At 33.2% G+C, this 27,277-nt stretch overlaps 1 protein-coding gene and 1 long non-coding RNA gene across 2 annotated transcripts; one reads left to right on the top strand and one right to left on the bottom strand.

Moving 5' to 3' along the window:
- Positions 1-7,817: 7,817 nt before the first annotated feature.
- On the bottom strand, positions 7,818-10,135 carry LOC114417161 (probable O-methyltransferase 3). Its single transcript, XM_028382269.1, has 2 exons — positions 9,272-10,135; positions 7,818-8,186 (listed from the first exon to the last, which is right to left on the bottom strand). Exons 1-2 carry the CDS (start codon positions 10,043-10,045, stop codon positions 7,893-7,895), a joined length of 1,068 nt encoding a protein of 355 aa, XP_028238070.1. The 5' UTR covers positions 10,046-10,135; the 3' UTR covers positions 7,818-7,892.
- Positions 10,136-13,494: 3,359 nt separating this feature from the next.
- Positions 13,495-14,470, top strand: LOC114414240. The gene is made up of 2 exons (XR_003667165.1): positions 13,495-13,630; positions 14,399-14,470. It is a non-coding gene; the product is annotated as an uncharacterized LOC114414240 (long non-coding RNA).
- Positions 14,471-27,277: the final 12,807 nt, after the last annotated feature.

The raw sequence follows: 27,277 nt of genomic DNA, 5'->3' as shown, positions 1-27,277 counted from the left end.
CATAAGAAAATAGATTAGGAGGGTGTTAGATTGAAAATTATCAATCTATAATTCCTTACTAACTCTCATAACATAGAACCAAGACCTCACACAAGAACTCATAATACAAAGGAAGAAGGGAAACTTACTCGTGGAACTCACACGAGGAAAAACAATCCCAAGGGACTGTGTGTTATTAATTTTTCTAAATCCCTCATATTACAATAGGATACTGCTATTTATACAAGTGAAAACAATGAGACCCGCTTAAACTCTAACAACCCTTTTTATTTTTAACCCCTTACGGTTATTTTTATAAACTGAGTTTTACAATTTCTCCTCCATCTGAAGGCCTTGCCCCCAAGGCCCTTTCATCCACTGGCCTCATTAATAAAGTGTCCCAATCCACTTGAGGAAACTGTTGCTTCAGCTTGTGCACCTCATGCCATGTAGCTTCTTCTGGTGTGGTATGTTGCCAATGTATTATCACTTATGTAACCGACCTGTTGCCTCTTTTCTTTATTCTTCTAGCTAAAATGTCAATCGACTTCAACTCCAATTGATCATTGATGTCAAAACTTGGCAGTGCTGTAGAAACTGGACAATCTCCATGATGTTTTTTCAGCAAGGAAATGTGGAATACATTATGTATGCGAGCTTGAGCTGGTAATTCTAGCTTGTATGCCACCTTACCCACTCTCTCTACAATTCTGTAAGGACCATAAAATCGTGCAACTAATTTATGAAACACTGAGTTAGGTATTGATTGTTGTTTAAATGGATGTAACCTCAAATATACCCAATCTCCCACTACAAATTCTTTGTTTGCCCTATTCTTGTTAGCATACAACTACATTCTCTCCTGTGCTTTCCTGAGATTCTTGTGTAAAATTGTTGCAATTTGCTCTCGAGTCCTGATGGTGTAGTCTACTACTTCAACTGCTGTATCACCTGCCATCAAGGGATTGTTGCTGATTGGTTTGTAACCATATAAAGCTTCAAATGGGGTCATTTCTGTTGCTGAATGAAACTTAGTGTTGTACCAAAATTCAACATAACTTAAGAATTCACTTCACTTAGAGGGCATCTCTCCTGTTGCACACCTGAGATATCCTTCTAATACTTTGTTTAAAGCCTCTAATTGCCCATCAGTTTGTGGATGGAATGCAGTGGACTTTAGCAATTTGACTCCATGCAACTTGAAGAGTTATGACCAGAATTTACTCATAAAAATGGGGGTCCCTATATGACACTATCTCACTGGGCCATCCATGCAACTTCACTATTGTATCAATGAACACCTGAGCGATCTTAACAGCATTGATTGGATGTCGTAATGCTACAAAATGAGCTTATTTGGTGTACCTATCAATTACCACCAGGATGATTGTCTTCCCATTAGATTTTGGCAAGCCCACAATAAAATCCATGGCTAAGCACTACCAAGCCTAACTAGGGACAAGAAATGGTTGTAACAAACCAGTTGGCTTAGTCAAAATAGGTTTATTCCTTTGGCAAACTGTACACTTGTGCACCCAATCCTTAACCTCTTACTGCATCCTTTTCCAATAGAAAATTTGCCTCAACCTCTTATATGTATGTGATGCTCCTGAGTGACCACCAAGGATAGAATCATGGAAATAAGCAAGCAACTTGTTTCTCACCTCCTGTTGTTGCCCTACTACTATTCTTCCTTTCCTCTTCAACACCTCTCCTTGCCACTCATACTGCTTATAGGGTTGTTGTAACAGTTGGATCTTATCAATTATTTTTTGTATTTTAGTATCTTCACTGTAAGTGTCATTCACTGTTTGTAGTAAATCTGATCCTATCTGGTAAATTGCAGCAACACTTCCATCTGTATACTTCCCTGACAACACATCTGCAACTATGTTCTCTCTGCCTTTCTTATATTCAATTGGGAATTGCAGCCCCATCAGTTTTTCTAAGCCCCAATTCTGCATCAAGGATGTTGGTGGTTGTTCCAATAGTTGCTTTAAAGCCTTTTGAATTGTCTTGATGATAAAATGATTGCCTAGAAAATAGTGTTGTCACTTCTGCACTGCAAATAAAATAGCATAAAACTCCTTTTCATAAGCAGATAACATCTAATATTTCTTCCCCATTGCCTTGCTTATATACACGATAGGATGACCTATTTGTATCAAAACTGCCCCTATACCTGAACCTGAAGCATCAGTTTCAATTACAAACTGTTCTGCAAAATTAGGTAGAGCTAGCATTGGAGCCCTTGTTAATGCCATCTTTAATGCAGTAAATGCTTCCTCAATTGCTTCATTCCACTGAAATGCTGGTTCCTTCTTAAGAAGTGATGTTAGAGGTTGTGCCAGCTTACCATAATTCATGATAAACCTTCTATAATATCCCAATAGACCCAAAAACCCTTTCAGTTGTTTGATTGTTGCCGGTCTTGGCCACTTCTGGACTACTTTTATCTTGTCTGCATCAGGAGCTACTCCTAACTTGGAAATTACATGGCCCAAGTATTCAACTTGACGTTTAGCGAAGCTACATTTTTTTTCTGTTTAGAACCAATGTGTTATCTCTTAAGAGTTTCAAGGCCAAGGAAAGATGCTCCTTGTGCTCTCTCCAAGTTTTTGAATAAATCAAAATATCATCAAAGAAGACTAAGATGAAATTCCTTAAATGAGGCCGAAAAACATCATTCATCAAATTCTGGAAGGTAGCTGGTGCATTGGTTAATCCAAATGGAAGAACCACCCAATCATAGTGTCCACTATGAGTCCTAAATGCAGTTTTAGGAATGTCAGGCTCCCACATTCAAATTTGATTATAACCACTCCTCAAATCCAACTTAGAAAAATAAGTGGCACCTTCCAACTCATCTATCAAGTCTTCAATCAATGGAATAGGAAATTTATTTTTAATTGTGACTGAATTTAACTTCCTATAGTCAATGCAAAGTCTCCACCCTCCATCCTTCTTCTTGATGAGCACCACTGGTGATGCAAATGCACTCCCACTTTCTCTGATAAATCCTGTTTATAGCAGCTCTTGCACCATTTTTTCAATTTCTGTCTTTTGGGCATATGGATATCTGTACGGTTTAGAAGATAAGGGGGTATAGTTTGTCAAATGAATCTGATGATCATATTTCCTCTGAAGAGGCAACTGAGTAGGAATTCTGAACAGATTGTCAAATTGCAATAATATGTTAGTTAAGTCTTGCTACTGTTGTTCTGCTAGCGTTGTTTCCTGATGTGAAGTCTTTTGTTGGGTCTTGAGAATCGAAATAGATAACAACATAGCTTATGGTAAAATGCAATTCATAGTTGTAGATGCTCCTTGGTGCTGTCGACATTGTTGTTCTCCCACGAGCTTCACTGTTTTCCCAGCATGTTCAAATTCCATAGTAAAAGATTTGTAGTTCCACCTTATTTCTCCAAGTGTTTCAGCCACTGCATTCCAAGAATTACCCCAAAGTGAGATCCAGGTAACACCAAAAAATCCCCCACAAATTCATGGTCTTTAAATTTCCAATTCAATTGCTCACACTTCTTGTCTATAATTACTGGTTTATCACTGGCTACCACCATAGGAAATTCTATGATACACTGAGTTGTTAATCCCAATTTCTACATCAATCTATCACTCACAAAATTGTGTGTACTTCCAGTGTCCATTAAGAATGGTAACTCTGTATTGTTAATAATTCCTTTCAACTGTAAGTTTTGGCCACCAGCTATCCCTTTAAGGGCATTTAGTGAAATTTGAACTACATCAGTGGCTAACAGTTCTTTTCCTAAGGCTATAATGTTCTCATGTTCTTCCTCCTCTTCAAATTCTTCTTACGCCTCACCCTGAGCAACAAATATGGCACTTAATTTCCCTCAAATGACACATTTTTCTCTGTGCTTCTTATCCCATAGCTCACAACAAAATCTACAGAAACCTTTTGCTATCCTTGCACTCATTTCTCTTCTGTTGTTTGAAGAAGGTTTTGTTGTAGACATTTCCTTCGTAGATGGATTTGTAGAAGACTGAGCTGATGAACTTTGTGTATTGGTGATTGGTGATGGTCTTGAGTTGACTGTTGTAGAATTCCAGCTTCTGTAATAGCTTCTGGCACCCTCAAATTGCTTCTGCTTTGTACCTGCCAATTTTCTTTCTAATTCTTGTAGAACCTCATCTTGCAATCTAGCTAATTGCATTGCATCTTGTAGAGACCTAGGGTTATGAATAGAGACTGATTTTTCTAATGAAGCATGTAATCCTCCCAAGAAAAAGTTGATAGCCATTTCTTCAGTAACATCTACCCTAGCTAATAATTGATCAAACTTTTCAAAATAATCAAGCAAGGTACCTTCTTGGCGTAGTTTAGATAATTCTGATATGGGATCATCATAATTCCCCATGTCAAATCTTGAAGCCACATCCTGAAGAATCTGCTTCCAAGATTTAATCTTATTGCTGCTATGAGTCATGTAATGCCTTTGCCAAACAAATGCTTTCCCTTCCAATGAAAATAACAAAAGCTTTCCCCGTTGAGCTTGTGGCGTATTCTCCAATTCAAAGAACTGTTCAGCTTTGGCTCTCCATTCGTGATAATTCATGCCATCAAAAGTATGAAACGAAATCTGTGCTCTGTCCAAAATCTTGCAGGAACCTGCCTCGTTGCCCACCTCTTCTTCTTCTTCTTTAGAATTTGATTTAGCACCCAACAACTGAACTTGTTTGAAGAGTTTCTCCATCATGGAATTCATAGAATCCATCGCCAACTGATGGTTTTTTTTCTGATTCTGCAATGACCACTTGAGTTTCTTGATGAATCTTGTAGTTGTCTCGCTGCGAATTCTCCAGGATCTTTTCCAGACCTTCGATCTGATGCTCCAAATCCTTATTCGTTTTATTGCCTCCCATCATTCCATGAGTTCTAATTCTTGTCTTGATCTTGGAATTGTTACTAACTTAGGTAATATAACCTGTTTGCTGCTATGTGATTTCTCAGTTCTTGTCAATGGCAACTACTTGTTTGATGAAATGCCTAGTATAATTGACCTTGCTTAATTTTTTACTCTTCACTATTGTCCCTTGATTTTTGTCAATTACAAACTCTCTCAAAGTTTGGGGTTCAAGGATTTCATGTTTAGTGTGTAGATATTATGTGTATGTTTGAGTTGAAGATGTTTCACTTGTTTAATAAAATGCATACATTGACGATCTTTTTGATTTGTCTTCATAGTTTTATTAATTTGTTTATTTCCGACTCTTAATTAGTGATTTATAGGTCAATGCATACCTTAAACAATGTTTGAATCAGTAGCTTTTGATCTCTTCCGTTGTAGTTTGTATATATATATCAAAATAATTCCCTTATATTAAAGATGATTTATGTCTATGTTCATTTTCTTTCTCTTCGTGTACCATAGTTGGTTATTTTTAAGACAAAAGACATTTATGTCTTAAAGATGAATCAAGACTCCTAATTATTTTGATTAGATACAAATAGAAACAAATGATAAAAGTTTTATTTGATATGCTATTAGATCATGATATGTGTCCGTGCGTTAGTATTTTTAGACGATGCATTCATAATACGATCTAATATAGCATTTAAGTAATGCATTTAAAATCTTCATTTAATACTTTGTCTCTAAGCTTCTTTCATGCAAAAAATGTCTCATAGGATCTATCAAAGTCCTATGAAGAATAAATGAAGTCTACAGTTTAGAAGACATTGATCCTCATCAAAAGGCATGGTCTATTGCTGCGGATCTACTATGATGAAAGAAGTGACATCCCTCTTGGAGTACAAGACACACTAACCTATCAACATGAACTTTGCATGAATAAGAGACATGAATTTAATGCTCCAATGGACTCAAGACTTCATATGAAGAACAAAGTGAAGAATCCAACTGTTGTTTGACAACAAATACTTGAAGAAGGTTATATATAGAAGAAGCTTTGAAAAAACAAAACACAAATAATCTACGCGAACATATTCTTTCATTCTTTCTTGTAAAACTTTTTGTAAATCTTGTATAAATACTAAGTTTTTCAAAACACTTTGTATACCTTGAGAGAAAAGACTAAAAGTGTTGAGTGATATATTTATTTGTAAGATGATTATAAATTTAGTCAATGTGCAAACTTCTAACAAATCTTTTTGATTTGTTTAGATTCAACAATGGTTTGATAGTACAAAGAATCGTAGGTTTAAGTCAAGCTTGGGGTAAAACTTGCATTTGTAAGAGTCAAAAGTGACATGAAAAATATACTTAACTTTGATAAGTTGGTGAAAACTTGATGAGTTGTCAAGAACTAAACGTAGTATCGGATTTGAGACAAATTAATATAATTCTCTTCGTACTTCTCTCTATTGCTTTAAGTGACAAAAGGGTTTAAATTTGTTTTTAGATCTTATATCTTATTTTGTTTTACAAAGAAAACTATTTTTCTTATCATCTGATAAAGTCAGAACTCAAATTGTTTTTAGGTTTATCTACATCAAACAATAAATAAGTTTTTAATCTTAGAAAAAGTTTTAAATTTCTTAAAATACAATTCAACCTTCATTCTTGTGTTATATGCTTTTACAATTATTTTGTTTCTAACCCTCATCATTGGTTTGACAACACCTGGTGGAGACTTGTTTTGATCTAACATTACAATAGGATTTGTTTCGATCTATCATTACAGTTGTAGATTAATTTAGTTTCACATTTTCAATTAAAAGAGCTCAGATATTACTTTTTTCTTTGTTTCTAATTGAGATGTTTATACTTGGAATTGCTTACAATGTTTTGTATCTTTATTCCCCTTTTCGGTTATAATTTGATTTGATTTGTTTTAAGGCTGTTTTTTTACAATGTTTTGATTTTGTTTCAATCATTCTTTAATTTTGCTTTAATGGTCATTAAACGTTTTATACCAATCTAGCATCTTTCCTTTTTTTCACTTTCTCTCGATTTTTGCTCACTCTGTTTGCATTTAATATATAGTTTAATTTTATTAATTAACATTGCTTTAATTTAGTTATATGGCATCATGACTTTGGTGGTGCAGAAGGGACATCATTTTTGGGTTTAGGTAGATTTATATTCATTCAAAAGGCATTCAATGCCTTTGGATAGGAATGAAAATTATGACTTAATCATATTAAAAAATAATAGCTGATGATTAAGTATTATAAATTAATTTAACAAAATTACTTTAAAGAATTAACATTGCTATATATCTCTATCAATTTTATATTTTAGGTCGAATGAGTTGTGAGAATTTAGAAATTCTAGAGTTCAATAAATATAAAATATCCAAAAATAAAACATAACTCTCTTTTCAAAAATAATAATAAAGTTTGATTTTCATTAAAAACTTTTTTTTCTTTGTCATAGTTAATTTATTTTAGACTGATATAAATATTTCAAAAGTTAAAAATATTTTATTTAATTAATTAGATGTAACCATTTTTATGATAGATGTTGCATCTTCTCTACACATAATAGATTTTCGAATATAAATTTAGTTTCAAAGATATTTTTTTTCAAGAAAGTTTTTCTTCCAATGGTGATCACTCTTTTGTTTTTAAACTTTTCTTTTTTTTGCTGTTCCATGGTGATTCTGAATGCAGCATAGGGTAAGCAGCAGAACCAAGGGTGAACAAATTGGGAAAAGGCAGCAGCAATCACGGAAAGGAAGTAAAAAAGTTGAAGGACGATATAGGTAAGGGAGCTGAAGGAAATAGTCTCATAGTCGGGGTTGGGCAATCGAAACAAAAGGCCCAAAGTGAAGTTAGATGGTCTACTAATCATTAATAATTAACCATTAATATTGATTTATAAAAAAATAAAATAAGAACAAAATTATAAATGAAAATTAAAACACAAGAGTTTTATGTCAATTTCTTGCATCGCTCCACTTGTTACACACTAGGGATAAACCTCAATGATATGATATAAATCGAAAATATGAGTTATCTTGTAGTTACTGAAACCAGCAGAGGCAATTAGATGTGCCCATTCTTTCTCAGTTCTATCTTTTCCTGCAAAAAGCGACATCATAAGCATATCACAGCACAGCTGCATCTCAATTAATTTATTGTCTTCCTTGTTATGCTCCATCACTAATTCCATGATGATAACCTTTCCGTCGCTAGGTATTGCCTCCTTGCATTTCTTCAATATTTTCATGCATTCCTCGTCATTCCAACAATGTAATACCCACTGCTTAGTTATCAATGCAACAAACGATAAGAATCACAAAAAATTAATGAATATTGACAAATTATCAAGTAACTTATCTGTTAGACCTTAGTAAATTAGTAAAGAAGGTGTAGTAATATAAAATTAATAAGTTAAATTATAATTTTAATTCTTCTTTAATTCTTAATATACCAATTTGATCTTATTATTATTATTTTATTTAAGTCCCAACATTTTAAAAAAACTCATGATTTTTTTTAATCTTATTTTCAATTTTACATTTGTTTTATTTATTTTATTTTGGTCCAATTGAAGATAGATCTAAAATATTATTAAGGTTATCAAACTCGAGAGTTTATTTAAACTCGTGAAAGTTCCATAAATTCGACTCGTAACTTCATATAAAAATAATAATAAAATATTTATAAATAATCTACCAATTAAACATTTCAACAACATAATAAAACAAAATAATAAATCATAAATTTTACAATACTTAAATAACTAAATCTAGTAATGCGTTACTACTAGATAATAACTTCTAGATGTTATAGCAGTGGTAGAGTATTTTCATAGAGAGTTTGATGTTATTGGAGATGATAATTTTTTGATTCAAGAACAATACACTAAATAAATGTATGTTAAACACTAAACAAACAGAAAACAACTCAAAATGACTTATGTTTTGGTCTAATTTTTTTAACTTACTGACTTGCTGATTGGATGGTAAACTCAAGATGGTAAACTCAAGAGTCTATCAAATTTATATAGAGCTTATCAAGTCTACCTAAAATTTATTAAAAAGAGAGTTTACACACAAGTCAACTCACAAAGGATAAATGAACTTGTAAACTCGTAAGAATTAACGAGTTAACTCGAAAGTTTGATAACCATAAATATTATCATAAAAAATAATTTAATTAATTAAAATACAAAATAAAAAAACAAACATATATAAAATTGAGAATTAAAAAAAAATTATATATTTTTAAAAATATAAGACTAACAAAAATACGACACCAAAATTACAAATAAGAAATTAAAAGAGGATGAAAGAGTTGAAATTTAGCCTAATTAATATATACTTTAGAAAATGCAGTATTTACCTTCAGCATAATGCAATCAGCTGCAGGAATTACTTCAAACATGTCTCCTCCGACATATTCTATGTTTTCTGTTCCTTGCAAGCCATCAACAACATGTGGGAGATCAAACACAGTGCACTTCACTTGTGGGAATGCCTTAGCAATGGCCTTAGCCATGGTCCCTATTCCTCCTCCAACATCAACAATTGACTTCAATCCCTCGAACACTTCCTTGTAGTTTTCAATCACCACACTAGAAGCGAATCGAGTGTCCTTAGCCATTGCATCATTGTAAAAGTGACCGAATTTGGGGTCACGCTTAGCATAATCAAAATATGTCACCCCATTCTCCGTTTGAAACGGTGTACGGTCTTCACTTGTGAGCCAAGTAGAGAATTGACACCATGACTTAATCACACTTGGATCAAGTGTGACTAGCAACAAAGGCCTCAAACTAAAAGGGTGGTCCTTGAGGAGTAGTCTAGATGCATCAGTTAGCTCATACGTGATCACTTCTTGTTCGTTTTCGACCAAATCGTGCCGAGAGAAGAAACCGGAATGAGTCAAGAGTCGCATCAAGCGATGGATGTAGCAAGTCTTGGATGGGTGGATTGGTAGTGAAGCAATGAGTTGTGAGAGTGGCATGGGTTGGCCATACTTGTGTATGATGTCTGGTATGCTTAAGTCAATTGCACATTTAAGGGACATGGAGTGTATGAATCTCAAACTATGATCATCAATCTGGGTATAAGCTTGAAGGAATTTTGTAGCATTTTCTTCACTTTGGGTTGCCATAGCTAATTTGATATCTGAACTAGTAGGCGTAGCTAGGTTTGGGGTATAAAACCTAGCTCACGCATTACTTTGCTCTATTTAAAATAGGTGTGCTATGTGTCAATATCTTGAAGCTAAAGGGTAAGGCAAAATGGTAAAACATGCGGAAGACGTACGTTTAATTGTTTTTTTTTTCATCCATTTCTTTTATTATGTGGAATTATAAGATTCATTTGATAAAAAAAAATCATAAGTCTGAATGTCATTCATTAAAAAAAATAATTAATGACTAATATTTATCAATTAGTTTTTTTTTTCCTATCTGTTTGGTTCCAAAGAAAAAATAAGTTACCGAAGATAGAAATAGAATGGATATATTTGATTCATGTGATTTTTGAAAGAGTAAAAGTTACAATTTTTTTTCTTTTTAATTACAGTCAAATCAATTTTTTTTCTTCATAAAAATTGATTTTTTTAGACAAAACATCAATTTTTTATCTTAAAGAATCGAGTTATTTCAGTTTATTCAATACCGTAAAATTTGAATTTTGAATGCATTAAATATTTAAGAAAAATATTTAATCAATTATAATATTTTTACTCAAATCAAAGAAAAATTACTCTTTTTTTACGTTAACGAAATTACTAGTTATTATAAAGAATACTTGTGATTTTATTTATAAAAGAAGAAGGTTAAGTTATAAATAATTGTTTTAATAAGGTATAATAGTTTCTCTCGCTACAATGCGAGGATGGTGGGCAACAATAAGTGATTCATGGATAGAGCTTAATCCTGGCCACATGGTGGGGCCCGCTTCTATGACGCTTACGTGGTTCCTTTCCTTTGATAACGTGTGTCTCGCTGCGCACTTGTTCGCACATTTCCTTCTTTTTTTATTTTTACCCCTTGAGAATTTCAATTCATGTTTTTTTTTTCTTCTTACTTCTCTTTTTTAAAACAATATTAGTACTTTTCAGAGTAACATTTATTAGTACTTTTCAGTTGTCAGAGTAACATTTATTAGTACTTTTCAGAGTAACATTTATTCTCTTTAAAAATTATTTATTTATGAATAAGTAGACCAGGCTAAGCTTAATATTTGAATTCTAGTGCTAGCAAGGCAAAGCAACAAAACTCGCTCCAAAGGTCCATATATTTAATAAATATAATAATAAATATAATATTGATTAATAAATATTTTTTATCTGATGTTCTAAAATATAATAATAAATAATATTCATTTTTTTTAAAGATTAAATTAATAGCTACCTACTCATATTTTGGGTAAGATATTATCACATTAAAATTTTTAGAACAATAGAAAAATTATATTTATTATTATGTTTGTCCTAACTTATATTTATTTTCTTATTTTTTAAATGTTTATTATAATATTATACTTATAACGATTAAAAAATAAAAAAAGATAAAGATTAAATTATATTTTGAATAAATAGTCATTTTATTTCCTAAATGTGTAGAGCGCTAATAAAGTCGTCCTGAATGTGTCATGTAAGTACTTTCATTAACAATAACAGATAGAAGTTAACAAATGAATAGATTTGTTGCACTTTTTTCATTTTCGGAGACGAATTTGTTAGCAATCTACACATTCAGTGACCAAAATAATTATTTACCTTATGTAAATTGTTCATAGAGAACTTTATTGTTCATAGAGAACTTTTCCTATTAATAGATGAGGGCACATCATGTGCACCAATAAAGAATCCGCACTAGTATCAATAATACAGATCTCCTAAAACAAGTTAAAAATTTCAAAGGAACAAGAGAAAAAATAAAGTGGGGGTTTGGTTATGTGTCTTAGAGCATTTCCAGCTAGAGGTGTTTCGTAGGTTTCTTAATCTAATGAATGGTTTCTTTTGAGTTCTTCGGCCATGAAACAAAGTGACATGGTAGAATTGATTTCTTCAGCGAACGGTGCATTCCTTATATAAGGAACCGTTTCACAACAAGAAAAATTGCGATTTCCAAAGAAATTTTTCCACAGAATAATTTTCGTTAGAAAAATATTAGTTACCAACAAAATTTTTCGATGGATTATTATCCATCATAAATATCGACCTTACCGACGAAATTTAACGACAGGAAAATATTCTGTCGAACAACCTTTATTACCGACGAAATATTATCCATAGATTTGGTTCTATTGGAAATTACCTATGAAATTTATGACAAATTATAAATTCGTCGGAAATCTAAATTAACCCAAAACAAAAAGAAACAACTTTAGTGTTATTGCAATCACTCACATTTCTCACTTACACCACAATTACTCTTCATAGTCATACTCCGTGGTCACTGGAGGCCCTGTCGTGTCCAATTCGTCATCATGCCTCTGTAACCAGCGTGTCTTTTAGTTTATAATAATAAAAATATTATTTTTAGATCAATATTAGTGCAACATATTTATTTTCTTTGTTAATCATTACTTATTTTTATTATAGAATTTCACTGATCCTTTAGTAAGATTTTTTATGTTAATTATATTTTTTTCATTCACGTTTTTATTTGATTCAAATGAAAAAAAAGACGGTGTTCCCTTTATAACGCAAAAGATAATGGCTAATTTGTTTAAAACTTAAAAAATAATTTTAAAATAAATGTTCTTTAATAAATAGATAGGATTTATTAATAATTTTCAACTTCTATAATGATTTATATCTATTTAATACTGTAAAATATTTCATGGTGTTAATTAAGTTGATAATAATAATTGCTTACTTAATGACTAATTGATTGATGACTGGGTTTTTGGCAATGAGTTGCATCAATTTTATTCAATATTATTTTATAAAAAAAATTATTGTTGTGTCTTAGTTTTTTTTTTTTTTTTTTATCTAATTACATTAGAAAGTTGTGTCTCTTGATTATAGCTAACGACCATCCATGTCCAAAAAATGAGTTGTCTTTTAACGGAGTTGAATCAACCATTTCATTTTTTTAAAATTTTTTTAACCGAAATCATATATCTATGAATAACTTGCATTTAATGTTGATTTGAAAAAGATATATTGACGGTTTTGCTTTAAAACTGGACTCTATAAGTGAATATTTGGTTTAAAACTGATATTTACACTAATTTGGGGACTATTGGATGCAAAAAAAAAAAATACCTGTTTAGAATGGTAGAGCTACTTGTGTTGTATGTAGTTTACACGACAGATTTGTAGTTTTTGGGAAATTAGTATTTTAATTTATTATTTTATTATATGAAGCTCAATATGTTGATTATTTTTTTTCATTTAATCACTATATTTTTCTTTTGGAATTTTTTTTGGCGTCAATGACTTATTAGAATTTTATTTTGATTAATTAATATTTTAGTCTTTGTTTGAAGTTTTATTAAGTTTATTAAAAGAATTATAAATTGTAAAATAATGATATATGTTTTAGAGATCTATATAAGCCAAAACACATGTTATTACTTGCAAAACACATTTAATGCAATTTTCTATTATAAGCATTTTTAGATATAAAAATTGCTAATCACTTTTAAACTTTTTTCTTTCTCTCTTACTCTCAAGTTGATAGGTGAGATTGTTATGTGATCGCTTCCTTACTCACACGTACGTTTCATTCTTCAGGTTAGTTATAATTTTTTTTTATTCTAGTTGCTTGAAATTTTGTATTCTAAATGTGTTAAATATTTGTGGTTGTGATTATGTTAGTTATATTTCATGTTTTGTTCGGTTAGAAAGTCAAACACTATATGTATGTGATTTTTTTTCACCTAAAACACAATTAAAATTGTTGCTACTAATAATAGAGATCACTCTAAGATTATGTATGTGATTCATGAATGTTCATATTTTTTTCTTAAATATACATGAACTATATTCTTTCAAATCGTCGTTGGATGTACGATAAATATTATAGTGGTAGAAGCAGTTTGAAAGAGTCTTTTGTCGAGCGGGTTGAAGAGTTTGTAATCAAAGCTAGTAAGCAAAATTATTATCACAATGATGGGGGATCATATGTTCTTGTGTTAAATGTGATTGTACTAGGATTTAGGAGGATAGAGTTGTAAATGTTCACCTTTTTAAAAATGGGTTCAAGCTTAATTATTGGATTGGATTGATCATGGCGAAGAGATGTCGCATGTTGATTTAAATGATGACAATAGTTACATGAATGCGTCAAGTAGTGCAAAATATGTGGCTCAAGGTGAATAATTTATCTTAATGCAACAAACGGTGTGTAATACTCTCAGACAACCTCAGACATTTGAAGCTCCAAACTCAAATAAAATATAATTGTGTGGTGCTAGGAACAAGTATGTATGTTACAATTTATTTTATTTTTCTATTTTATGGTAAGTAAGATATAATTGTTCATGCTTTTTATATTCGTAGGTTATAAATGAGTCTATAAATGTGAGAATCCAACACTTAAAGGATTTATCGTATGATCCTATAAGTTACGTTAAAGAATGACACACATACTTTGTCAATGGGTACAAATTCCATACATAAGCATGGAGTGAGGGGACGAAAACGATAAATAGTGAGATTCACATAAAGGGTCTTACGGAAGGAGACACAGATGATTTTTATGGGGTCATTCAACATATATATGAGCTAGAGTATAATACTACAAGCTATCCTAAGCAAGTAGTATTATTTTAGTCATTGGTTTTATCCAACGAGTAGAGAAACAAGAGTTGATCCTAAATATGACACTGGAAATTCGAATGGATAAAAGATATAATCTATTTGACCTATTCATCAGTGCACATAATGTAAGACAAGTGTATTATGTGTCATATCCAACAATAAGAAGGGACAAGTGTAGTTGGTGTGTTGCAATTAAAATGAAGCCAAGGGGTTACATAGAATTCAATAATGTACAAGATGATGTGCCTTACCAAGTAGAGGAAATGTCACATGTCAACGAAGTCATTGAAGTTGAAAGTATTTCTGGATTGCAAGATTTAAGAGGTGGTGTTGAAGTAGACCATGCTAATATGTTGACAAACGAAGAAGAATCAAATAATTTGAATGAAGAATCAAATAGTATTGAACAAGACAATGAAGAGGAATTAGAAGATGACTTTAAAGCATACAATTTTGAAGAGGATTAGACATTGATGTTTGTTAGTCAGTTATAATATTTGTTATTAGTCACATCTTTTTTGTTGTTGTAATACTTGAACACTTTATTAGTGTATTTTATTTTTGGTGTGAAATGGAATTATGTTAGTTATCTAATTTCAATTGATCTCAATATTCTATTTGATTAATTATTTGTAATATTATTTTTGTATATATAGATATGTCATCAGGTAGTGCTAACCCTTTCCGACCCCCGTCACATGACTCCAGTGGGAAAGAGACAAGTGGGAAGAAAAAATGATATGTGATTAGACTATTAACACCTAGAGATGCATGTGGACTGTCCTTGGTACCTACATCCACACCATCCCCAACCCTAGTTGTAGCAAACATGTCTACTGATGAAGACGTTCCAAATTTGGCCATGGAAGACCCAGTCCCCCCCCCCCTCAATGATCGTTCTATGATTACACTTTGTCGCAACCTACCCTTCGGCGGGAGGGCAACGTGGGGCTCACGAGTGCGTTTTCCAAGAAAGGAAAATGCGCGGAGTTGCCACCAACGTTTATTCGAGGAAAACGTCAAAAAAACCAAAACGTGTGGTCTACGAACTTTAATCGTGAAAGGTTTGGGAGTTGTTTTTACGCACAGGGAAGGTATTAGCACTCCACGTGTCCGTCACAAGGGACGACAACCTTTAATCAAGTGTGCAAATATGACTTCAAAATGTTTTATTTTCCCTTTTTTATGTCTTTTTGTGTTTTTATGCTTTTTATGTTTTTTGTATTTTTATCTTTTTGTGGTCGACAAGGGTGTTTCCCTCACTCCTACGTATCCTTAATTGCGATGAGGAAATTAGACCTACGTAGTTCTTTTAGAACTAAACGTTGGTTAAGTTGTTTTGATCTTTTTCCGCAAGATTGATTTTAACCGCACAAAATTCGTTTAAGGCATTGGACCATTAAATGCTCTTTTGATTCTTTTGAAAGGAGAAAAACGTTAAGGCATTGGACCATTAACGATCTCTTGGTTTTTGAAAAGAGAGAAACGTTAAGGCGTTGGACCATTAACGATCTCTTGGGGTGGTCGACAAAAGCGGGGCTTTTGCTCTTACGTATCCTCAATTACAATGAGAAAATCAGACCTACGTAGTTCTTGCAAAAGTGGTAAAGTTACATGTTGATTTTATGCTTTTGAACGATCTATGTTAACCGATAAAAGCAAAGAGGACTGTTTAAGGCGTTGGACCTTAAAACATTTTTAAGTGATTTTTGCGGACAAAACTTGATTTGTGAGTTGATTTTAGCCTTGGTTTCACTTTGATTATTAGTCAATTAATTTAAGAAAACTTTCAAAGAAAAACGTCCGATTGATTTTCCTTGATTATTTTATTATTTTTTTTTCAAAATATTTTGATTATTTTATTATTATTTTGTTTTTTTGGTTTAACTGAGGTTACAACGTGAACGATCGGTTAGATTTTGTTTTAACAGTGATTAAATGAGATTACAACACAAATGATCGGTTGAAATTCATTGTATCATATATTAGGTGAGAAAATGAATTAAATAAACGGTTAAAAGCTCGTTAAAGCGAAAGAAAAGAAAACTGAAAGTAAGTGAAATTAAAGTGAAAGTACACAAAACAAGTAGGGACCACTAATGGTGCATAGAATGAATTGAAAGATTTGATTTCAGGAACTTACCGGTTGAAGACTGAAGAACGACGAAGAACAAACGAAGAACGGTGAAGGACGATGAAGAATTTTCACATAATCGCTTACGGAAGCGTCACGGAAGCACCTCGATTTGGATTTTCTTCACGAAAACACATTTTTTCACCAAAAACAGCCGAAATGCATAACCAAGGGGTCCGAAATATTTTGAAACAGCCCCCCTCCCCTATTTATAGGGAAAAAGGGAGGTGTTTGCCGCTTAGAGGCTTCTTGAGGAAGATTTCTAAGCGCACCCCAATTACTAAGTTCACCCCACTTTTCGTACTTTACGGTAAAGTTACGGAAGTGTTTCGGATTTGATTTTCATCTTTTTTTCTCTTCCCTTTCACCAATGTTAAGTGAAATATGTTTACCCAAGGTTTTCAGAAATTTTACAGAAGCATTACAGAAGTCACGGAAGCCCCAAAAACTATTTTTCAACAACGTGGAGGAGCTTGTCGCCCAGTTGCTTCCTCCTTAAGCAACCCAACTTCCAAAATGTTTCGGAAGGCCTAGAATCAAATTTCTATTTACACCCCTATCTTAATAAGTTCACGCCCCCATTTTTGTGTTTTTGACTGTTTTCTTTTCGAAATCTCACAAAACTTTACGAATTCCACTGCGATGAGTGTTAAGCCTTCCGAAGCGATCAACAATGGTTCTCAGATGAAATTAAAGTGTAACAGTTTATTTACACACACCCCACTTTGCTAAATACACTCCCGTTTTCGTGTTTTTGATCGGTTTCTTCCCGAAACATCTCGAAGCTTTACGGATTCCACAACGATGGTTGTTAAAAATTTTGAGGTGATCAAACGAAGGTCGCATGCCGACAAACAATGGTCTCCGAACGAAATTAGGGTATGACACACTTATCAAGGGAGCGTAAGTATTACAAAATTTAAATAATTATTATTATATATGATACATCATTTGATCTTTTACTTTTTCATGAATCATTTTTTCTATTTAGGTTTCATCCATCTAAGTTTGTGACAAAGGCCTACATGGGTAGTAATTCCAAAAGATCATCAAGAACTCTTTTTTCAGCACTTTAAGGTAACTTATTCACGTCTTAATGAGTTATTTCAATGGTTGAAATGGATAGTAATGTTGATTTTGTTTTATTCGATCTAAAATTATAAAAGTGGTATTTTGCCAATTGTGTAACATTTCAAAACTTTGTGATACTTTAGAGAAAATTGGTCTGGAGACCCGAGGAAGAGAGTGAAATTAAGAAAGCTTTTAACTCAAAAGCCTCTCATAGACTTTCTAAGATGTTTAGGGATGTCTGAAATGAAAATAAAGGCCATATTAGATTGGAGATCGTGCCTAGAATGATCTGTTATCACATTGGAATGCACCTGGGTATCGTTCCAAGTGTGCATAAGCAAAAAAAGAAAAAAACTGGCATCTAAAAAGGGTGGATGTATGCACACAAGTGGTTTTATTAGCTTGCAAGATCACACCATTCGCTTGGTATGTACATTAAAATTATAATACATACTTCTTTGTACTTGTTTAATTACCACTTAATATTTATTTTATAATGTTTGCTAATAGTCAAAGAAGCTTAGTCGATTTGCATACGTAGATGAGGTCTTTCAGCAAACTCATTTACAAAAGGATACTAGTTAATTTATCGATGATAGATCTAGGCAGACACATGTGAGAGCATTATCTTGCATTTTTTTATTTTTTAAAATGTTTATTATATTTATTTAATAATAACTGTTTATGAATGATAGGAAGAATTTGAGGCTAGACTATCTCAAGTTAAGTCTAATGTTGCATCAAGTGTTGGTAAATCACAAATCACTCCTTTAGACCTTGTTGAAGAACAAAGACTTAGGACTCAGGGTTGGGTTGCGACTGTGGGACCAAAGCGTAAAGGACACCTTTACGGTATTGGAGATCTTGCTCATACTTATAAATGTGGAGATAACAACTTCATGCAACATACATAAGGATCTTCCAGTTGTCCTCAAGATTCAGCGGAGATTAACTGACTAAGGGAGGAACTATGTCAATCAAAGGAGGAAATACGTGTATTTCAGTCAGTTGTCCTTCAGTTCCTATCTCCTGAAGAGCGAAACATTATTCATCAACATGAACAACTTCACCAACAACATCAAGACCAGCAATAGCAACAAGACAATGACCAACCAGATGAATAGTAGCAACAACTAGATGACAAGCAATAAAACGATGACCAACATAGACACTCTCCCAATGAGTAGTATGATTAATGACTTAACAACACAAAATTACTATTGACATATTACACATCGTGCTTTTCTTTTAGATTTATTTTTAATTTAACTGAATAATTTATTTTACTATTTTTTTGGATTTATAAATTTGAGTATTTTGTTAATTACATGTATGTGTTAATTAAAATTTTGACATTAAATAATATAAATGAAAAAATAATTCCTAAATTATCGATGTTAAATAATAAAAATGAAAAAAAATTCTTGATAAAATAGAATTATTAACGGATTTTCCAACGGATATATCCGTCGGAAATTTCTCACGGAAAATATCTGTCGAAAATTTTCCATGGATATTTTCGATGAAAATTACCAACGAACAACAAAATTTGTTGGTTAAAATTTCTTACGACCATTTTTCTGACGGATTTTGGCCGTTGGAAATGCCCTTTTTTTTGGAGTGTTTGTTACCAATAAAAACCATTATTTTCATAGAATGTGTACTCTTTAACCACAAGAACAACAAAGTGATGAAGCAAAGGAAGAAGATGAAGAATTTGAACAAATCAATTTAAACAAATGAAGCAAATGCAGAGATAAAATTTCACAAAAAGATTGCAGTTTTTCAAAACAAATCAAATCACTCAATGTAATCTCAACTCAGAATAAAATACACATCAAATTAAAGAGTACGAACAATAACTGAGAATGGAGTATGAATAGTGACCATGACTCCAACGACGCCGTTCTAACCAACTTCAAACATCATGGGTTGTGCATGTCAAAATCTTGGGTTAGGTGGTAGGGCGGTGAGTGGTGTTGCACGTGATTGGCGTTGGGGTCTGAGTTGGGTGGTGGTACATTGAGGGGACACGACGATGTTGGAGGATGGGGTAGGCTGGCTCAGTGAGGAGTTTGAGGAAAGTGAAGAGATGGTGGGGTGGGGTGGGGTGGCAATGGATGTTTGAGGATGGGGTGGGGAAGCACCAGAAGCTTTTGAGATTGTTTTTTCCTTCAAAAATTATTTAAGCAAAATAAAATATTAGTATGTATAAAAATTGAAAAAATTGAAATTAAATCCTATTATTTAAGCAAAATTGAAAATATTAGTATTCTGGGAAGTTCTAGAAGCTTCCTCAATTATTCATACTTATTATTTGTATACATAAAAATTTAAAAAATAATTAATTATTTTATTTAAACAATAATTAAGTTATAATAAAAAATATAAATATGTGAAATTTTATATGAATTTCTCGAAAGTAAAATGATAATGAAAGAATCATAAAATATTACGGAAATAAAAAAATAATTAAAAAATCTATATAAAAAACTTACTTTAAAGATATGTTTTTTGTCTCGCATAGCATGAAAACTCACGTAACAAGGGTGAGACTCAAGATAAGTTTCAAGATAAGTTTTACTAGACCTGAGTACACTACTTGGTGTTTTAACTAATGTTTCTTTTTGTTTAGAAATATTGTGAACCCTTTAATTATATTAATTAATAAAAACATGAGTGGTATAAAAAGTCGTGAATGACTAAAGGAAAATTGCAACCAGACAAATTCTGATGTTTTCTCTTTTCACGAAACATAATATCTTTTAGTTTTTATCTTTCAACCATGAGATCCTTTCAAAAAAAAAAAAAAAACAAATCTTTCATCCATGAGATTAATCGAAAAGTCATAATTGTTGCCGGAAAGGGCTTAAGAGAAAAAAAGCTGATGAAGTGGATCCAAATTCTATGTAGTTCGCATTCATGTGTCATCTCCAATTGAGCATACCCTCTATGTTAAATCAAAACCACAACTATCAGAACGTAATTAAATTCTCTACATCAAGCTTTTTTATGTACTATATCTTAACACTCTCCTTATAAGTGATAGTTTCTGCTTTTTTAATATATAAAAGAAAGTGATATAGTGTTGGGTTTTGTTTTAATCAGCAACTGGGAATTCATTAATTGCACAAGATCGATTTGCTGAAAAGGAAGTACAATATTGTGTCCCACCATAAATACAAATATCCAATCTTAGTAGTAACGTACGCATCACACGTGCAAACCCCACTCCTACTGATACAAATTGAATCAGCTGCATAAGTAAAGATACAATCCATTGTGTATGTCTTGGTGTATTACTGGCTAGTCTAAGATTTTAATTAGGGTGATTCTAAATAAATAATAATAATAATAATAATAATAATAATAATAATAATAATAATAAAAGATACAATCCATTGGCCATCACCCATCAACGCACCCTTCCAGAGAGCCTTCAATATTCACCTCTGCAAGCATGTGGCCGGATTCAATTGCCATTGTTGGAATGAATGTAAATTCTTCTGATATACGCTTTCAGCCAAGTCCATATTGTGAACAAAATTTTATGCCAAAGTTGTTCACCATCAAGGGTTATACCTTCAAAATTCAAAGCATTCCTTTGTAACCATAAATTCCACATGATAGCACTCCATGCCAACCCCACATTAAACCAAAATTCTCACGCATGCCATGTTGATTCTGCCAAAATTTATCCTCTGTTTCCTTTTGGTAAGGCCGATGTAATTATGCCAAACAAATTTTACCATCTCTTCCATATTTGATGCGCAGTTGGACAAAGTGATAGTGTTGGGTAGTGCTTGCTATGCAATATTTCCACTGAATAAAAAAAATACTATATATATCTTAACATTCCAATAGAGACTGCTTAAAGAAAACATTCCAATAGAGCCTAGTTTTGAATATTTATATATTAATATATTTTTTGGTGGAAATTTATATATTCATGTACACATACGCATTAAAAATATATAAATATACACATTATATCGTACTGTTAATAATGCGCTACATGATTGTCCTTTGGATTCATAAAATTTAAACGTTGGCCCACATTAATGAATGCTCTCTTTAATTTAGGTTGTGGGTCGGAGCCGCGCTGGCCGGTAGTGGGAATCCGGGACAAACCAAAAGCACTCGCAAAGCAAGAAAAAAGAAAAGGCTAAATTATTGCTTGTAATTTTTTAAAAATTTATCTATTTATTTATTTATTTCCTTTTTTAATAATTTTTAAGTCTCTTATTTTTAAAAGATATTTCAATGTGTTCTTTGCCTACTCAATTTAGTCTCATATTTTTCAAAGATACCCAATTTAATTAGTCCCTTATATTTGTTAAAAGATGAGTAATTTATAGAAAGATACTTTTTCAAACACATTTTTTTTAGTTAATTAAAATTTATAAAATTATAAAAAAATCATTAAATATGATATAGCATCCACAAAATTTTTTGTTATCTTCTATAAATTTCACCGGGTAAGGAGTGCCTTGGAGATCGAAGGTGTATAAATGGTCCTTGGTAATTATCCCTTTTAAGGTAATTATCTTCAATTAATTTTTTTGAGATTGGAGGTATATAAATTAGTATGAAAAAAAAGCAGACAAGATTACAAACGAATAAAAAGAGTGTCTCGCTCATCTGAACTAGTAATTAAGGCCTAAGGACAAGATCACAAAAATGAAATATACAATAAGTTTTATTTAAAGAGAAAAATAGAAGTTTATATAACAACGTTTGGAATATTTAATGAAGGATAAATGCTTATTTTGATCCACTATTAAAAAATACACTTTTAACATCAGTTATTTATAATATTCTACATCAGTTTTAAAATCAATGTTGAAAATACCGATGTTAAATGTATTACAATTAAAATCGATTTTGAAACATGAAAACGTTAACACCGGTTATTTATAAACAACCAATGTTATATATAACTAAGTACAACAACATAAGTCTATATAGATGATGGAAATTGACATCGGTTTTTTTACAAAAACCGATGTTAATATATTCATTAGAAAACCGATGTCAATTTCCATCATCTATATAGACTTATGTTGTTGTACTTAGTTATATATAACATCGGTTGTTTATAAATAACTGATGTTAACGTTTTCATGTTAACATCGGTTATTTATAAATAACTGATGTTATTAGAAATAATCAACATCGGTTTTTTGAAAAATCGATGTTAAGGTGCATGTGAACCTCGGTTTTTCTACATAATCGATGTTATTATAAAAAAATTGAATTTGTTTGAAATAAACGTACCACTTCCCAATTATTCCTGAAAGTTCTTAAAAGGATGGTGGACATCCAGTGTATGACATAATAGTCGCACTCAGTACTTCCTTTTTGTCTATTACACTAAATACATAATGAAATTTGGATATTAATTAAACAATTAGTGTACATACACATAAGAAGTATATATAAGCATCGGTTTTATGTAAATGACGTACCTTGACGACAATCCACCTAGCAGGAGCCTTTGATTTAGGTTGTGGAGCATCATCAAGACCTTTTAAAGCACTGTTTCAGACGAGTAACAATTAAAAAGTGGTGTTGTTGAGGTATTTGAAACAAATGTATTGAAAAGAACACTTACCTGTTAATTATCCCCTTAAGGTAGTTGTCTGGCCTGTTATGCAATGAACAAAACCAGACAATTAGGTGTTCCTTGGGCACGATGACCACCATCTACCAGTGTCCGCTGCAGTGGGGATGAATATGAGTTAGTATAGTAATAAACATTAATTAAATTAAGTTATTTTGTGTGACTTACCCATTCAGGTAGGCTCCAAGGTAGATATCACGTTTTGAACTCTGCATCCAACTCTTTATGTAACTTTCAGTCTCAAACTGTGATTGCCCAGACCTTTGAATAGACTGTGGCTCGAGGAATCCATAGATATCGGAATTCCCCGCTTGCATACTTGTTTCAGTCAGATGCCTGTTTATGTTAAGTCAAAGTTAAATATTTATGAAGCGAAAGCAACAAGTTAGGTAATTAAAAGTAATCTAAAATGACTTACAGAATCCATAATTGTAACACTGATATGCTGAGACATTAACCACCGTGTGCGATTTCGGAGAGGTCTTCGTGCTTTATGTAGAGCAGGAAGTCTAGATTAAAGACTCCAAACACGGTGGCATCCCATGTAAGCTGGTAAGGCCTCAAGAAAAGCTCTGGGATGATCAATGTCATCAGATAAAGCGAATCATCGACCTCTGGATCCGACTTTTGAGGTGGTTTTGCCGGAGACACAGTTGCCTGTTCATGAAACAAAGTTAAATGGCCTAATTTGAGTCACGCTAAATGAATTAATTCAAAAAGAAGAAACATATAGTAAGAGTAAAATACCTGTTGTGATAAAGACTTGACCAGATGTGTCGGCCAAGCAAGGAAGGTGTCAATTGCCTGCCCCACTAAGGAAACCTCATCAGTGGGTACAAGAACTGGAGTATTTGCATCTTTAACCTCCTCCACACCCACCTTTACTTGGCCAGACAACAAAGGAGTGTTATGAACAATAGTGGATCCCTCATAAACTCTCCCCAGGGCAACCAGGCGGTCAGGATTTGCTTCGATGTACAAGCCGCACCTATCTGACTCACCCGTCTCAGGATCGTTTCCTAAGGGATCAACATAACTCCCTTTTGTGCTTACTCGAGGACCTGAGGGACCAACTAGAGGCTCAGGAGGTAGTGCAAGTCCCTGAGACTGAATCTGGGACTGCATCTGGGCTGAACGATGCCATGAGCTGCCGAGTCACTTTTTCTATGATCGACTCCTCTAGCTGGTCCCTGATTTGTTGGGTCAGTTACTGTAATTCTTCAGGAGGCAGAGAGGAAGAGCTGCGGGACGTCCGTGGAGTTGATCCGAAGTATTGGTTGATGGTGACACCGGCTCCAGCAGCACAGACACGTTCAGGGTGCTCTGGACGTCCAATAGCAGCGGTGAGAACATCCTGACGTCCACGGGGGACGAAGGATCCCTGTGTCACTTGCTCCTCAAAGCAATCCTGCACAAAAAACACACAGTTGTACATGGCATTCACAAAGTATTGAAATATAATTGTAATGGTTAGTTGAAAATGACTTACGATCTTCTCAGCGATTTCCTTTGCGGCCTCAGTCGTCATCTCCCCTGTTTTCTTGGTGCGGGCCATTTTCCACTTCACGTGGCGTATGACAGGGGATGGAGGGTCGATGACGCCATCAACGCTTCCTGACTGTGCAGCTTCCTCCAACTGCTTCTTGGTCTTCTCAACCAGGAGCTTCTGCTCCAAATATTCATAACCCACACGAGACAAAACGTGGGGGGAAGTGTTCTATTTCTGGATGGCCTGTGCCTTTTTCTACACATCCTGCAAAAAAACAAAAACAATAATCTTTCAAATTGCTAGAATGAAGTATAACAAGTTAATGTTTGTTGAAAAACAACTTAAATGGAAAGGTACATACCTCCCAAGAAGGGTCTCTACGAGTCTGGCAAAACTGAGCCCATTTTTCCTTGCTTATGTCGTATTTTTCACAAACAGTGTCGTCCACACCATCCTGATCGGCTGCAAGGGCCCATTTCCTCGTGAGGTCTGATTTAAACTGCCTCCATCTCTCGCCGATAGTCTAAAGTAACTTCCTTTTCGTCCTACTGTCAGAAGTCTATGGGATTTCAAATTCCGCCTGACAACATCAAATAAGGTTTATTTGTTAGAATAATGTATTTTTTGACTATTAATTAAACAACATCAAATAAGAAAAGAAAAATACCTGAATATCTTCCTAAATCAAGTCATTCTAAGCAGTAGGGACCTCCTTCCAGTTCTCATAGGTGACACCCACCTTATCACGCGCCACAATCCCCAAATATTTTCTTAATTTCTTCATGTGGGGACCATCGGCCTTGCCGGTAGCAGGATCAATGTGGATCACTGGTCTCTCAGCACCAGGTGGTCTAGTAGACAACGATCGTAGACGTGAGGCTTTGCGTGTTCACTTCACGTCATATGACAAAGGCGATACGTTGGAAGGAGGAGGCGGAGGAGGAGGAGGAGGCGAGGCAGGTGGAGAAGCCATGATCCTTTATACAACAACATACAAAATGTAAATTTCAATTACAGACAAATATCGATATCAACAGTTGTTTATGTAACTAATTTGGAATTGTCGGGTTCGAGGGTGCTTATGCTTTATTGTGTGTGTGTGTGTCTGTGTACCACATAATTACGGTGATTTGTTTTCTAGCCTTTTCCATACATAGATAGGTTGATCCTAGCTAATCCCTAAACTTAAGGGATAGATTCTTGCTCACTGTATATAAATATTGCACTCATTATCATAAAAAATATCCTAATCCCTAACTCAAATTCAGTTCCATATTGAGGTGGTGCTTTCTGGCAATGATTGTGACTTCTGCCCAAAACTCAGCATCTCCACTTGTAACATTCTTAAGGCACTTCACTGCCACCACTCTATGGTGATACGAATGTAGCAAGCCATACAAATGCAGCAAGCATATGCAGACTTCATCACATACATAGCATAAGATCTAATTTTGCAGTAAAAAAAACATAACACGTTACGATCACCCAACCTTTTCAATTTCTTCTAAAAGATGTGTGTTCTCCTTTGTCCCTTCCTTGTCCCAACCTGTTTCATTAAACCATGTGAACAACATCAATTTTGGTTAACAGTAGTTAATGCACTTCCAACATTAGTTTCTACAATACACACACATCTATAATTAATATCTCAAGGTAATTCTTGGTCCTTGACCTTCAATGCCATTCAAAGATCTATTTTAAATCTCTGAAGTATTCCTAATGACACCATTGGCAATTAAGAGAGGTTGGTTTATGTTGGGTGGTGGTAGATGATCTGCGGAGGTTGCAAGCAATTAAGGTAAGTATATTCTTCCTTGCCCTTTATTCATATTAGAATTAAACTAATTTTACTCTAAATTTGAAACAGTTGTTGTTGAAATTTTCAAACTCTAACTGCCTTTAAGTGTTACGAAGGTGATAATTGTTTTGGCTGTCAATTAGTGCCCTTGTGTGTAGTATAAGCCAAGAAGCAACTCATAGTTTTGGCTGTCAGTATTTCAAAACACATTTGAAGATCCTCCTGGACCAATTGGTTTCATATTTTTACATGAGGCAAAATTTGAAGCTGCTCTAGATGCATATAAACCTAGTAGCATTATAGCACAGGTACAATACAAATATGAATAAACATTTAGATAAGCTCCTTGCATGTAGCTAGCAATACATTACATCCATGTGCATTTTCTCTCACTATAGCTTTTTTTTTTTTTTTTTATGTGTGTGTGTGTATTCTCTTCGTAATTATTATAAGGAGTGGAAAAACAAGTAGAGCCCTTGCCTTGACTAGCTACTGTTTTAGGA

This window comes from Glycine soja, chromosome 6 (assembly GCF_004193775.1).
Source record: "Glycine soja cultivar W05 chromosome 6, ASM419377v2, whole genome shotgun sequence".
NCBI lineage: Eukaryota > Viridiplantae > Streptophyta > Magnoliopsida > Fabales > Fabaceae > Glycine > Glycine soja.
Note: the sequence above shows the minus strand (reverse complement) of the source record. Positions and strands in the feature narration are given on the sequence as shown.